This window comes from Thunnus albacares, chromosome 6 (assembly GCF_914725855.1).
Source record: "Thunnus albacares chromosome 6, fThuAlb1.1, whole genome shotgun sequence".
NCBI classification, from domain to species: Eukaryota; Metazoa; Chordata; class Actinopteri; order Scombriformes; family Scombridae; genus Thunnus; species Thunnus albacares.
This window is the reverse complement of record NC_058111.1, coordinates 15477927-15492359: the sequence shown is the minus strand read 5'-3', so window position 1 is coordinate 15492359 and position 14433 is coordinate 15477927. Positions and strand designations below refer to the sequence as shown.

At 39.0% G+C, this 14433-nt stretch overlaps 2 protein-coding genes across 5 annotated transcripts; one reads left to right on the top strand and one right to left on the bottom strand.

Annotated features, from left to right (window-relative positions):
• Positions 1 to 948: 948 nt before the first annotated feature.
• gfm1 (G elongation factor, mitochondrial 1) lies at positions 949 to 13962 on the top strand. 2 transcript variants are annotated; one of them, XM_044354212.1, is made up of 18 exons: positions 949 to 1142; positions 1253 to 1405; positions 1507 to 1639; positions 2654 to 2858; positions 4469 to 4585; positions 4814 to 4964; positions 6276 to 6430; positions 6570 to 6654; positions 6782 to 6919; positions 7273 to 7374; positions 7496 to 7552; positions 7647 to 7784; positions 8332 to 8414; positions 12287 to 12449; positions 12593 to 12737; positions 12851 to 13011; positions 13113 to 13166; positions 13458 to 13962. In XM_044354212.1, exons 1-18 carry the CDS (start codon positions 1068 to 1070, stop codon positions 13587 to 13589), a joined length of 2247 nt encoding a protein of 748 aa, XP_044210147.1. In that variant the 5' UTR covers positions 949 to 1067; the 3' UTR covers positions 13590 to 13962. The 2 variants fall into 2 exon arrangements, with proteins under 2 accessions (XP_044210147.1, XP_044210149.1); XM_044354214.1 differs by lacking the exons at positions 949 to 1142; positions 1253 to 1405; positions 1507 to 1639; positions 2654 to 2858 and adding an exon at positions 3875 to 4036.
• On the bottom strand, positions 8473 to 14407 carry lxn (latexin). Of its 3 annotated transcripts, XM_044354217.1 has the most exons (8): positions 11789 to 11840; positions 11586 to 11630; positions 11320 to 11496; positions 11179 to 11241; positions 10249 to 10423; positions 9828 to 9964; positions 9365 to 9427; positions 8473 to 8863 (listed from the first exon to the last, which is right to left on the bottom strand). In XM_044354217.1, the coding sequence occupies exons 3-8, from the start codon at positions 11455 to 11457 to the stop codon at positions 8747 to 8749; spliced, it is 693 nt and encodes a 230-aa protein (XP_044210152.1). In that variant the 5' UTR covers positions 11458 to 11496; positions 11586 to 11630; positions 11789 to 11840; the 3' UTR covers positions 8473 to 8746. The 3 variants fall into 3 exon arrangements, with proteins under 3 accessions (XP_044210152.1, XP_044210150.1, XP_044210151.1); XM_044354215.1 differs by lacking the exons at positions 11586 to 11630; positions 11789 to 11840 and adding an exon at positions 14053 to 14407; XM_044354216.1 differs by lacking the exon at positions 11586 to 11630 and having other exon boundaries at positions 11789 to 12034.
• Positions 14408 to 14433: the final 26 nt, after the last annotated feature.

The window sequence follows — 14433 nt, the reverse complement described above, 5'->3', positions numbered from 1 at the left end:
TACTTGTAGAGCCCAGGCCTGGATCACATCTATACTGTGTACGTATTGGGATACAAGACAATTTTCAGAAGAATATTCTAATAATAAAGTGAAATCAAATTATATGTAACACCCTGTATGGGTCTCATTTCTTGGTAACTTTTACATTTTACATACATTTTAAATGTAAACAATGTAGTATTATGCCTACTTAACTGAAATAAATTAATTAATTCACCATTTTGATTGTTGGAAAAGTGCTCAAAGATTGTAAAATTTGCAATGTAACAATAAATTTGCAATGCAATTTTTTTTCTCATTTAAAAAAATCAAGCAGCTCATAGGTAAATCACTGAGTGTTCAATATTAAATGAATAAATAGCTAATTATGAAATGATCTCATTAATAGAGTAAGGTGGGGACAGTTGCTCAGTTATTTTGAGACTATTTACTCAGAACCAACACATTTTTAGTATATTAAACTCATATCTGTCAGCTTATTATCCACATCATTAAAATAAGTCTACATATGACAATAAACCCAGGATTTGCATTTGAGGAGACAAAGTCAGGTGGTCTCCAAGGACAGTTGCAACGTAAGAATTTGTGTAAAATATAATACATGAGCAAATAATTGTGAAATAATTTAAGGAGCTTATTAAAACTCACCTTGTTATTCGGTCTTATATTTTTATGATCTTCATTTGTTTTATTGGAGTTCATTTTGATTTAATTACATAAATGTTATATATGTGGCCTCAAGTGATTTAGAGTTGTCTAACAGCACTTGAAAGCAGCATGTGCCTTTTCGCATTTTTGCATTTTCTTTGTCGTTTTGTTTGTTTGTTTGTTTGTTTTTGTTTTGGTTTTGATGTATTTAACTTGTATCTTCAAACCAAAATCATGCCTTGTTTTCCTTGATTCACTGTGGGGGTTTTTTTCAACAAACGCGAACTTTTTTGGTACATCTGAGTTTCCGTAGACGCGGAAGTAGCGTTTCACAACTGTCAGGGCCCCGGCGTGACATTCACCGGGTTGTGTAAAAGGAGGAATCTGACCACCCTGTGCCCGACCGAGCTGCAGCCAAAATGAGAGTACTAAAAGCGGGATTGTGTTTAGCTAAAACGCATCTTCTGGCTCCAGGGAGCGTCACACTCAAAAAGGTAACGTTATGTAACCCGAGCTGATCTGACATTAGTCATTTGCGTTTCACAGTCGGTAAACAGAAAGAAACTGGTCTGATTATCGATCGTCCTCTGTGCCATCTCCACAGATACTCATCAACAGCTGTCGGTCATGCTCCTCCGGTGTCTTTCCCAACGAGAGGATCCGAAACATTGGGATCTCAGCGCACATCGACTCGGGGAAGACCACCCTGACCGAGCGCGTCCTCTACTACACCGGCAGGATAGCAGAGATTCACGAGGTGAATTATCTGTGTATTAGTATGATTATTATTATGATTGCAGGGGAGTGTGTGTACATTTTGCATTCACGCTCTGCTTCTCTCCCTCCTGCGGTGTGCAGGTGAAGGGGAAGGATGGTGTTGGAGCCACTATGGACTCTATGGAGCTGGAGAGGCAGAGAGGCATCACCATCCAGTCAGCTGCCACTTACACCATATGGAAGGATCACAACATCAACATCATTGACACCCCAGGTACTAAAAATGTTAATTGAGCAAACATGACTACTTAAAGGACAGTCAGGTGTCCAAATGAACACTGAAAGAGGTTTTCTCGCTGTAATCATTCCTCGTGTTCATTCTGGCCATCACAGGATCCCTTCATAATGCACTTTCAATGCAAGCGATGGAGGCCAAAATCCACAAGCCTCCTCCTGTGCAAAAATGTATTTAGTGTTAGTTTATCTGAAGCTAATATGAAGCTTCAGTCATCCAAATGAGTCAAATCAAGTAGCTATCTTTCAACGTTACAGTCTTGTTAGTGCCCACATCCCTCTTTTTGTTACTATACTTCCACTCCAGCTCAACAGGGAAACACAAAAATGGAATTTGATGCTAAAAAGATTGTAAATGTGGCAGATATCCACTTGATGTGACTAACTCAGACTGCTGAAGCCTCATATAAGTTTATGATAAATGTTTAAATGCACAAAATGACTGTGTGCACACTGTGAATTTTAGCCTCTGTCACATACATTGAAAGCACATTTGAAGGAGATCTTTAACAGCCAGTATGAACAAGAGGAATGATTACAGTGAGGAAAAGGCAAAGATTTGCAGCGGGACCTACTATATTGGCCCCTTATTGTTGAAGTTTGGTTAAACACAAGTTAATGCAGGACTATGCATCATTTATGGTAAATTTTGACACAGAGCTTATCTACAGAACGGGTAGAAAAGATAGGCAATAATGCAGGATGATTTAATATTGCACTTCCATACTTTTTATATGTACTGTAATAACAATCTGACCTCCATATAGACACCTTCTTGTCCATGTCTTGCCTCTATATCATAGCTCTATATATGTTTAAGTTTGCTTGTGTTTGTTTAGCTTGGTATCTTTGTGTAGCTGTATGTCTGTATCTGTGTTCTGTACATTTGCCTGCTACACTGTTGAGTTGAGTTAATTTTATTGTCATTACAGCAGTGCTTTTGGCAATAAAGGCAGGATAACGTAATAAGTTCCCATTTCATTTTGGAAAACAGGTCACGTGGACTTTACCATCGAAGTGGAGCGAGCGCTGCGTGTGCTAGACGGAGCCGTGCTGGTTCTGTGTGCCGTGGGAGGCGTCCAGTGTCAGACGATGACCGTTAATAGACAGATGAAACGCTACAACGTCCCTTTCCTCACCTTCATTAACAAGCTAGACCGCATGGGTGCCAACCCCAACCGAGCCCTGCAGCAGATGAGGTACGGCTTGCACACAAACCAGACTGCTGATTAAAAGCAGAATCCCACATCAAAATATTTGTTTTTTTATTGTATTCTTTATTAGTATGATGCATATCATCAATCCAAAAGTAACATAATTACAGAATCGTTTCTTAGTCACTGAAAGGCATCTCTCCTCAATGTGCAGATAAAACAGAAAGTAAAGGAAAAATAAAAATGTTTATATTTACAGGTAACATTTTTTGCACTTAATACTTCAGTGTTAATGAGTTAATGTTAATGTGTTTTCAGATGATATTTTATTAAAACTAGTTGGGTGGTATGATCCTATACGAGAATATGTCAGCTAAATCTTCATTGTTCATTTCATTGAGCTGAAACAATTAAATGTTGTAAATCATAATATAATATATTAGTATATTACACTAGCACATAATAATAATAATAATAATAATGATAATAATAATAATGATGATGATACAGACTGTAAGATGAGGGGGAAAACATTATCTAAGCTATGTCATCAAAAAAAAAATCCCATACATCTGAGCTAAATACATGTTAATGTCATTAGGGTGAGCTGTAAATTCTACCAGTTTACATTTATGTTTTCTCATGAACTGCTGAGAATTGATTAGCATTCATTAAATGAAACGACGGCCATGGATGCAGGGAAACGTAGTAGGGCTGTAGTCTCCCCGTCGACTGGTCGATTAGTTGGTCGATGTGCTCTCGTCCGACTAAATTCTCATTGGTCGAATAATCTCCGTTTTACTTTCATAAGGAGAGAAGCGCTACATCAACAGCCTTCCAGGATTAATCCATTATTCCCTGCGGCGGGAGGGACAGACTAACAAATTACCTGTAAAAACAACGGGGATGTATTCAAAACACCCCCGTTGTTTTCACAACTTTGAACTCGCCCAACCTAATGGAGACTGCTGGGTCTAACTGTCCTCAACGTTTACTTAATGTTTACTCAACGCACTGAATGTTTTATTGAATCAGCGTTTCTCCTTTAATAATATCAACGAACCCCTGCCAGGCCAAAAGATATTTTTTTAATGCCAAAACCAACGCTAAATATCGGTAGCGTAAATCCGTTTAGGAATAGGGCAGTGCTTAGTATGTTTGCGTAGCGAGTGGGAAAGAGCGGCAGGAAAGTGACGGTGGATGCGAGTGGAGCAGAGGAAAAGGTTAGCGGTAAATTCTTAGGCTGGCAATAAATGTACAATACAGACTAACAGTTAACAGTGTAACAGTTAATACATGCTAAAAAGTCAGGTCTTTTGTTTCCCCAAGTGCTGGAAAAATGAGTGGGGTTAGCTCCAAAGTTAGCAACAATAGGTTAGCCAAACCCCCCCCCCCCCCTCCCTCCAAAAAAAAAAAAACTAATCGACTAACTGATTAGTTGAGGATTACGATTTTGCTTTGGGTGATAGTGATAACATAACAGGACAGACTGAACCCTCGTTGCTCTTCTATCAGCTGCTTTCACTGGATAACATGAATTTATGAGAAGTATCTCAGAGCTGGTTTTGTAATCTGTTGAGGTTTTCCTTCCTGTATTTGTTTCTCACATTTTCCATGAGTTTCTTGCACAAACCTTTTAAAATGTTTTTCTTTAGAACCAAACTGAACCACAATGCAGCCTTTGTGAACATCCCCATTGGCCTGGAGGGGGACATACGTGGCCTGATTGACCTTGTAGAGGAGCGAAGCATTTATTTTGAAGGACCATTTGGGTAAGGGAAGTTTGACAATGAAGAAATCTGTCACCATGTAATGTTTTTTTTATTATCCTGGTGTGAATCATTGAAAAGAGCTGTAAGTATGAGTGATAAACTTAACTTATCAGCATTTGTCAGATGGTGAGTGCTAATTTCAAGCTCTGATTCACCGCTGCCGAGATTCTTTTCCAAATCCTGACGACTGAAAAACTGAGTCAAACTGTTTTTTGTTCCTCTCTGCAGTCAAGATATCCGCTATGATGAGATCCCTGCAGATTTTCGTGCAGAGGCGTTAGACCGGAGACAGGAACTGGTGGAGTGTGTGGCTAACGCTGATGAAATTTTGGGAGAGATGTTCTTGGAGGAAAAGATTCCAACCAATGATGACCTGAAGGTGTGTGTGACTTAAGACCAGTTAATTCAGTTAACTGGGGACAAAAGCTGTGTCCCCAACTGGGAAAAAGTTTTTTTTTTTTTTTTTTGTCAGTAGTTAAGGTTAGTGTTAGGCAAGTGGTGGTTATGGTTGGTGGTACTCTACAGGAAATGAATGTAAGTTTATGTGATGTCCCCAAAAGTGAGCTAGAACAACTTGTGTGTGTGTTTGCGTGCATGTGTGTGTGGTCTGTCATAGGCTACTTTTGGGGACAAATTTTAGACCAGTTAATTGGGGACAGCTTGTCTTGTTTTTTGGGTCTGCAAACATATATGAAATCTTTGGGATTTCAAAAATTACAACAAGGCTTTAGTTTCCTAAATAATGAATGGAAGACCATCAAAGCACTCCTCAACTGTACAAGTATATCATCTCTGACTCTCTCAATACCTTACCTCCTGTCTAAAACTATGTCCTATAGTTGCTTCATAATTAGTTTTAAAATAACTAATTTTACCATTATTTCTTAACAAGAACAAGAGTCTACAGCCATGCTAGCATCTCTGAGTCTTTACTTAGGCACAGCGGTGCTTTGAGCTAAATGCCAACATTAGCATGCTATCATGCGCTTAATGAAAATGTTGACATACTGAGGTTTTGCAGGTATAATGTTAACCATGTTCACCAACTTAGTTTAGCACTTTAGCATGTCAACATTAGCAAATAAGCATTAAACACAAAGTACAGCTGAGGCTGTTTGGTCATAAACCAAAGTATTGGAAATATTAAAAATTTAGCTGATGGTGGCACAAGATGAAAAGACAGAAGATCACCCAAGTTTTTATAATTCATCCTGAGATGGGCAGGAATGTATGTACCAAATTTCATGGCAGACCATCCAGTAGTTAAGACATTTTATTCAAAACAAGTGGAACTAGAGGAAAAGTCTATAGGATTAATCTTTTGGGGACCCGATGAATATCTTTCCCAAATTTTGTGACAGTCCTTTTGGAGATATTGAGATATTTTTACTGGAGACGTGAAAAGTTTGACTTGCTGAGACATTTAATTAAAAACCAAAAATGTACAATTCAACCAAAACCAAAAGGCCAATCCATCCACTAGAGACCAAAGTGGTGGACAAACCGACTGACATTGTCATCGCTAGATAACAGAATTACAACTTATTCTGACATATCTGTATGTTCACTGAAATTCAGTCTGTCAAAACTCCTCATATGATAAATCTAAATTGGGATTTGAACCCTGTTTGTGACTGAAGAATAAAAATGTGCTTAACACTTAATCTCTTGTCCCTTTACTGTCTCCCAGGCTGCAATCCGCAGAGCCACAGTGCAGCGTCTCTTCTCCCCAGTGCTGGTGGGCACAGCGCTGAAGAATAAGGGCGTCCAGCCTCTACTGGATGCTGTACTGGATTACTTGCCAAACCCCACAGAAGTCAAAAACTATGCCATCCTCAATGATGAGTAAGTATGAAGTAATGTTATTGTGTAAGCTAAGTCTCTTTGATTAGAAAGAAAAGAGGAAGTTCATCCCACATTTTCAAACTGACTTTTCTGACAAAGTGTAGGAAATTTAATGTCAGCTGTTTTTTCAATGTGTCAGAGCTTCCAGTGAAGCATCAAAGATTATGATGGATCCAACAAGAGACCCTGCAAACCCTTATGTTGGTCTGGCCTTCAAACTGGAGGTAAAAAGCAGTGAGAACTAAAGTTGTTTTTGTCTTTTCACGTATCCCCATAGTTTCTTCTTTATTTCTACAACTGTGCTTAACTGTCTCATGCTTTATTGTTCCCTGTGGTCATTCTCATTAACAGGCAGGAAGGTTCGGTCAGCTGACGTACGTGCGTGTGTACCAAGGCTGTCTAAAGAAGGGGGAATATATCTACAACACGCGCACAAGCAAGAAAGTCAGAGTGCAGAGGCTTGTGCGTCTCCACGCTGACCAGATGGAGGTGAGAACAAACTGGTACACGTCAGCATGCTGTCACAGTTTTCCATCTGCAGTTTGTATTTTGAACAACAAAAGCCAAAATGACTCGGTCATAATGTTTAAGTTCCTCTTTTGGTTGCAGTCAAGTGTGTAGATAACAACCACATCCCCTGTGACTCATGTTTCCATCTGTCTTGCATCAAAACAAGATATAAAATATCTATCTATCTATATATATATATATATATATATATATATATATATATATATATATATAGAAAAATTAACACATATTGACCAACTCAGTTGTTAAGTTTAATGTCTTACGTCTTTTGTCTTGTGTCCATTACTCCCTTTCTATCTATGCTTTTTCAGGATGTGGATGAGGTGTATGCAGGAGATATTTGTGCTCTGTTTGGGATTGACTGTGCAAGTGGAGACACTTTTACATCCAGGACCAGCGCTAACCTTTCTATGGTCAGTGGTTTTAGTGTTTTCACATGAAAACCTATTAATATAAACATGCATCTTGCATATTCTTGTTTGCATTCTTTATTCTAAGATATAAGCAGCATCTTGTGTTTTTTTTGTCTCACAGGAGTCTATTCACATCCCAGAGCCTGTTATTTCCATGTCAATAAAGCCGACCAACAAGGTAAATAAATACAGACTTAAATGTACCTTTAAAGACTCAAGGAGCCTAAATTGCACCATTCCTTAACTTTTTCCTTTATCTTCCTTTCGACCAGAACGACCTGGATAAATTCTCCAAAGGTATCAACCGTTTCACCAGAGAGGATCCGACGTTCAGAGTTCATTTTGACACAGAGAGCAAAGAAACCATCATCTCAGGCATGGGCGAGCTGCATCTGGAAATCTACTCCCAGGTACCAGATACAAACTATGTACATATGTTAAATACAAGATGTCCTGATATGATAATCATTCAGTTCATCCAACAACACAATGTAACATATATTTTCCCTCTTACTGATGGTGCTTTATCAAGCTTTTATTGGTTTGTTGAGATTTGGAGTTGTCATTTGTAATTCTCCCTACAGCCTACATTTAAAAAAAAAAAAAAAAATCAACGGTCTGCGAATTTGAGGCATTTTTCTTGGTGCTTTCCACTAAAATATGCCATTAAGAGGTGACAAATGTTGTCTGTAGATAACTGTGAGAGATGAAAACAAACACACCACAAACCGAATGCCACAGAGCTTCAGTGTTTTGAAAGTGAAATCTGGCCAATATCTCCAAACCTCAGGAAATCAGACATTTGATGGATAGAACACACTCATATGTGCATAATAAAATAATAAAAAACAAGGTTTTCCTCATGTTTGAAGGAATTCTTCCTTAAAATTTAACAGCCTATATCTGACCTTTTGTTTGTGTTTTTTCCCCTTTTTTGTTTTGGTTCTGTGTTTTTAGAGGATGGAGAGGGAATACAACTGTCCCTGTGTGATGGGAAAGCCCAAAGTGGCTTTCAGAGAGACGATTACCAGCTCTGTACCGTAAGTGCTTATCTCTAACACAAACACACAAACACTGAACAGGGGTCAACTGAGGAAGTACTCTGTATAAACAGTTTATTTAGACTAAAAGACGCTAACAACCAAAAGTACTACAAAAGTAGCACAATGTAAGGACATCATCATTATATATGATGGATTCATTTGGTTTTTTAATAGTATAAACTTCACCTCTCTGTAGTTCAAAGGTGAGTGCTGCAAGCATCGACAGCAAATAAAGACTATAAACACATTAATGCTCCAATATCTGAATACAAGATGTGCACACCAAGATAACGTTGAGGCTATAATAATGTGTGATGACTGTCGGCAGTTTAGTTTGTGATTGGAGGTTTTTCACAATCATGGCATTGGGGCAGCTTTGTCATCTGCAGCACTTTGACTCCCTCTGGAGGAGACCAGGAGATCAGCAGTTTCCAGGGAATGATGTCCTGCAAAATATATAATATACAAGTTGTCAGATTAACCTGAGCTATCTGGCAGTTAAATGGCACTTTATACATATTATAGCAAGAGAGGAAGTGTTCTCTGACTGGTCCCCAGACCACTTTAGGATGCCATTAGTGCAGAAATGATTAGCTATCTGCTTTATGGAGCGGACATTATAGTAAGCAATTAATCATTTTAGGTAATTATGGAGGACATATGCAAACATTTACTGTTTACAGCTGCATAAATACTGAGATCAGTTTTCTGTTTCATATCATGAAATGATTTATTTATTTAGTCTAAATAAGAGATATTAAGACAAAGCTTTAGTCATTTTTAAGTTGTGTTAGCCATGAATTTCTTCAAGCATTTTATGGATTAAATCATTGAATTGAAATAGTTGATTAATTGATGATGAAAATAATAGTTGCAACCCTCAATATTACCTATTCAAGTGTTTGAGTGATTGGAAAAAAGGTTGCAGTATATTACTAAGTAATTACCTGAGACACCATATCATGCAGCAGTACGTGATAGTCGAACTTCAGCTGGTCGTTCTCAGTTGCCTGCAGGAGAAAAGTGGAAAATGAAGCCAAATTAGTTCAATACAGATGTTGCCTTTCAACTGAGCTTCCTGTCAGACAACAGTCTGAGGTTGAATGTTGACCATGAACTGTACCCTCAGGTGGTTGATGCAGAAAAGGTGCTGTATATTAATCAGACTGTGTTCATTTAAAATACATGTTGAAATTAAATGAGACAACTTTATGCTTCTGTTGCAATATAAAATAATATTTCTAAAGTGCACATTTGGTTTTCAGGAAGCTTACATTCGTGAAAAAATCCTGCTTCCATTACCGTTGTTAAAGGCTAAAGTCAGTCAAAAATTAGCCCTGCTTATCATTCGAGGATGCTCGAGCAGGCATGAAAACAGCTTTTAGCAGTAGCAGAAAAAAAACCACCTACCAGCTGCGTGACGTTGGCCACCTGAGCCATGTTGTACAGAGTGTCTTCAGTGGATTCACTCAGCATGACGAAGCTGGAGGCCACAGCTCCCAGATGCCAGAGAGGCTTCATGTCAGGTTCAATATGACCGTAGCTATCTGTTGATCAGAATGTCAAACGTGATATGAAAAAAAAAAAGACAAATTTCTGATCATGTAAACATACTGTGTGTATGTATGTCGTACAAGATGTAACAGTGACACGGTAGAGATGAGTCACTTGTGTTGCATTATCACTATTAAGAGGAACATTGAGTTCTTTTAGAAACCACAAATAATGTTGAAAGAAACCGTTTAATTTTAAACTGCCGATGTTGTGCAACAACTGACTTTCTGTGTTTATCAATCGCAAGAGTATGCATGGATTGTTTAATTGTACTTACCGGGTAGATTTTGCGCTGACAGCAGGCTGTGTTTCATCTTGTACTGCTGGTATAAGGCCTCTTCCTGAGCTGTAGTGTTGATTTTTAAGAGCTTCTCATATGAAGCCTGGACCTGAGGTGAACCCTGCTGTTTTCCTCTCGGGAACAAAACCTCTGCCAAGCATTTCTCTGTAGTCTGGAGGAGTTTAACAAAAGAGGAGGCATGAAACAGTAGATGAAGAAAGAAAAGTGTATGTATATATAAAAGAAAGGCAAGTTTGATAAGAAAGAAGTGGAGGGGAGTCGACAGAGCAAAGGCTTAGTCCTGATGTTACCGTGACAGCCAGTGAGTCAAGGTTGCAATACACTGTTAAATATACAATCTAATGTTGGCCTCATTTTATCTGCTCTTTTGTAAATCATGTCAAACCTGGTCAGACGTGTTTACTCTAAACCCGTAGATTATTCAACTGTGTACTTTAAACATAAACTCAGATTTGTTTAATTCTAGCTTTTCATGTTCTACTTTTCTAAAAAGCACAAAATGAATACAATACGATTAATCATGATCATGTTTGACACAAGGGATAAATGAAGCCAGTTAAACAAGGATTATGTAAATCACCATAAATCCACTTAGAAACAAACACAGACAAACTCAAATGAGTGCTGAAGTAAATCTCCTGATGATCTGTGGTTAAAGGTTTTAAAATATCTGATTCAGGAACAAAGTTTGCCTTTCGATGTGTAGTTTTATTCTGTTTTTAGGATCTTTTTAACATCTGGACAGGGATAATAGATGGAAAGTAGCCTTCTGTGTCAACTCAGGCTCATTTACAGTTGTTTTTTTTCCTGTTGATCAATGAGTATCCCTGTAAAACCAACACAATAAAAAAAAAATAAATCAGAAATTAAACCACATTTAAGGTATCCACTTCCATGTACACTCACATTCCCAATCATCTCCTGCACTGAGATCTCCAGCTGATACTTCCTTCCAGAGTTCGCCACATCCTAAAAGAGAAATCAGAAATTAACCGTAGTTGACACAAGACTTGATAAAAGTTAAAGGCTTCTTCGTGTTTAACTGACCTCTGCGTTCCCACTATGGACCCTGTTCAGCATGAACAGCTTGTACGGTGAGCCACAGCGACTGTTGAGGTAGTGTTGGACCACCTTGGCTGCCCTCTGAGCAGGATAGTGATCGGGGTTCAGTTCTCCAGTCTCCATCACTTCTTCTAGATCCTCCTCCTCAAAAATCACCTCTTGCTGTTATTCCACAGAGAAACAGAGAGTATGAATGGAGAGAAGGGAGGAAAAAGAGAACAGAAGCTGCTATAGGGAGCAGGGATGGGCTCCTGTCTCTGAAGGACTTTGACCTTCAGGGTGGAGCACAGATCAGTCTGTGTGTAAATTTAAAAAAAAAAAAGCTTTAGAAGCGAGAAGAACATCTAAATACCAGAATGGAAAGGGCAGTAAATACACAGAAGAAAAGTGTTTAGAAAAAGTAGAGTGAAGAATGTGATGAATACTGAAATCAAATGAGGGAGTTTGATCTTGCCTGTAACTGGAGCACTGAGACTTCCTGCCTGTTACTTGGCAGGTGGAAAGTTTTATCTGTCCGATGTTGAGAGTCAGCTGCTCCTCATGGATGTGGAGCAATAACTTCCTACTTCCTTCTACACCAGACCTCTTTCAGGACTGCCCCCTTTTAAAGAGACAGAGCTCTTTTCTTGCTCTCCTTACTCCATTTAAATAAGATGCAATATAAGAAAATAGACTATTAGAAATGTTTACAACCTAATGGATGAATCTCTCAAATTTGGTGCTCTATTGTTTTGGGACACATTTGAGTTGTTTTTTGTTTTTTTTAAAAGCTTATATAATATCTGATTTTTTCATCCATATCAGCCAATGATAGCATAATGTAGATTTCTATAAGTCTTACAATTACAGGTACATGATAATCTTGATTTTGTTGCTAAATTGTCAGTTGACATCCATTACTGACAAAGTTCTCAAAGCCAACTGTGGATGCTTTTTTTCCCACTTTCTTCAGGTTTGACTTCACTCATAAGAAGCAGAGCGGTGGTTCTGGGCAGTACGGTAAAGTTATCGGAGTCCTCGAGCCTTTGGAGTCAGAAGATTACACCAAATTGGAGTTTGAAGACCAGACTGTGGGAACCAACGTCCCGAAGCAGTTTGTACCAGCTGTAGAAAAGGTACGCACGAACATGTCTTTTCCTCATTTTAATGTTGTCAATGTGCAGCTATTGTGTTTATAGGTACAGCTATAAGTATGTTTTTTTAAATCATCTTCTTTGTCTCCTCACATTTCGTTGCTTTTATCCTCATCATGCCGCAGGGTTACAGGGAGGCCTGTGAGAAGGGACCCCTGAGCGGCCACAAGATCTCAGGAGTCAGATTCCTCCTGGAGGATGGAGCACATCACATGGTGGACTCCAATGAGATCTCCTTCATCCGTGCAGGAGAGGGTGCTCTAAAGCAAGGTGAGGGTCAGACGAGGGTTTCATGAGCTCTGATCACGTATGACATTTTTATTTATTTATTTCCATGTTGTTGTGAGTGTATGTTTACGCTGGTTTCGATGTTCTATCTGCAGCTATGGAGAAAGCAAACACGGCCATCCTGGAGCCGATCATGTCTGTGGAAATTGTGGCACCTCAGGAGTTTCAGGGAACAGTTATTGCTGGAGTAAACCGTCGTCACGGTGTCATTACAGGACAGGATGGTGCTGAAGGATACTTCACTCTGTATGCTGATGTGAGTCACATTTGTCATTCTTCACATTCAGCATGCATAGCAACACATCTTATCCTACTATTCCTCAGTGTATTTAACTAATTGCCTGTTTCTCCCAACAGATCCCACTAAACGACATGTTCGGCTACGCCACAGAACTACGCTCCTGTACTGAAGTAAGTTCAAACTAAACAGCCTAAAACTCTAGTCCAAAACATGTCAGGCCTATTTATATATAAAGTATTGAAGAAACAGAAATTCTGACCTGATGATGGCGCTCGATGAAAAGTTAGCAGATAAGCAAAGTCATTAGATTTCATCCTCTGGGTACCATGAATGTTTCATTGCAGTCCATCCAATAGTTGTTGAGATATTTCAGTTTTGACTAAACTGACAGACTAATATCACCATCCATAAAGCCACGCTAGCATGGTAATAAAATCGTAACCTTTTCTTTGTTTATTTAGGGAAAAGGCGAGTACACAATGGAGTACAGCAGATACCAGCCCTGCCTGCCAGGCACACAAGAAGAACTCATCCACAAATACCTGGAGGCTACAGGCCAGCTCCCCGCAAAGAAGAACAAGTGGAAGAACTGAAAACTGTCAAACTATAAACTGGACTCTGACATGACCACCGTCCCTCATCTTGACACACGTTTTTTTTCTGCCCATCTTCTGTCATGGTTTTGCAATAAGTCTGTAATTTGGAGAGCTATTCCAAATTTTTACATTGTAGATAATTTTGTAGTGTAACCTCCTCCCTTATTGTCCGACCCCTGTGGAAAACATATTTATTACTTTGATTTTAGTGCTATTTGACCTCTATGCTCTGTAGCCACACAAAAAAATGGTGATTAGAGTGAAAACGTACAGCAAGCTCAGTGTTTTGACTTGAGCTGATAATGGCTTTTGTACTATGTACAGAATGGTCTTGTAACAATGACTTCAACAAAGATTATATTATCTGTTATTTTTTAGTGTGTAGTTCTTTTCCTGTGCAGATCATTAATTTCTCACATAATCTGAAACACTTGATAAGTGGATTAGTGTTTCCTCTCACCTCTCCAAAGATCTTAGATCCCTTCACCGTCCGTGGGACGCTGTTGGGATGAGCTGACATATCTGTCGAGTCAGCTTCGGGTCTGATCGTAACGCTGGGGCTCCCAGTTACCGCAGTTAACACAGCCAGAACAATGACGATCCTCATTATAGTGTGCCGTAAAACACAGATGCTAGAGAAAAGGAAAGCGGAGACCACTTCTGTCAAAGAGTGCATGCAGGGAAATGACCCTCCTGCCAGTGTGGAGTTATATAACAGAGGAGGAGGAGGAGGGGAGGGGAAGCAAAGAGAAGAGGCTGTCCAGATCCTGCTGTCTTCCTGGCATGATCTGTTTATTATTTTCTCTCTTTAACTAAACAAACTGCTCCACTTTATCTGGTT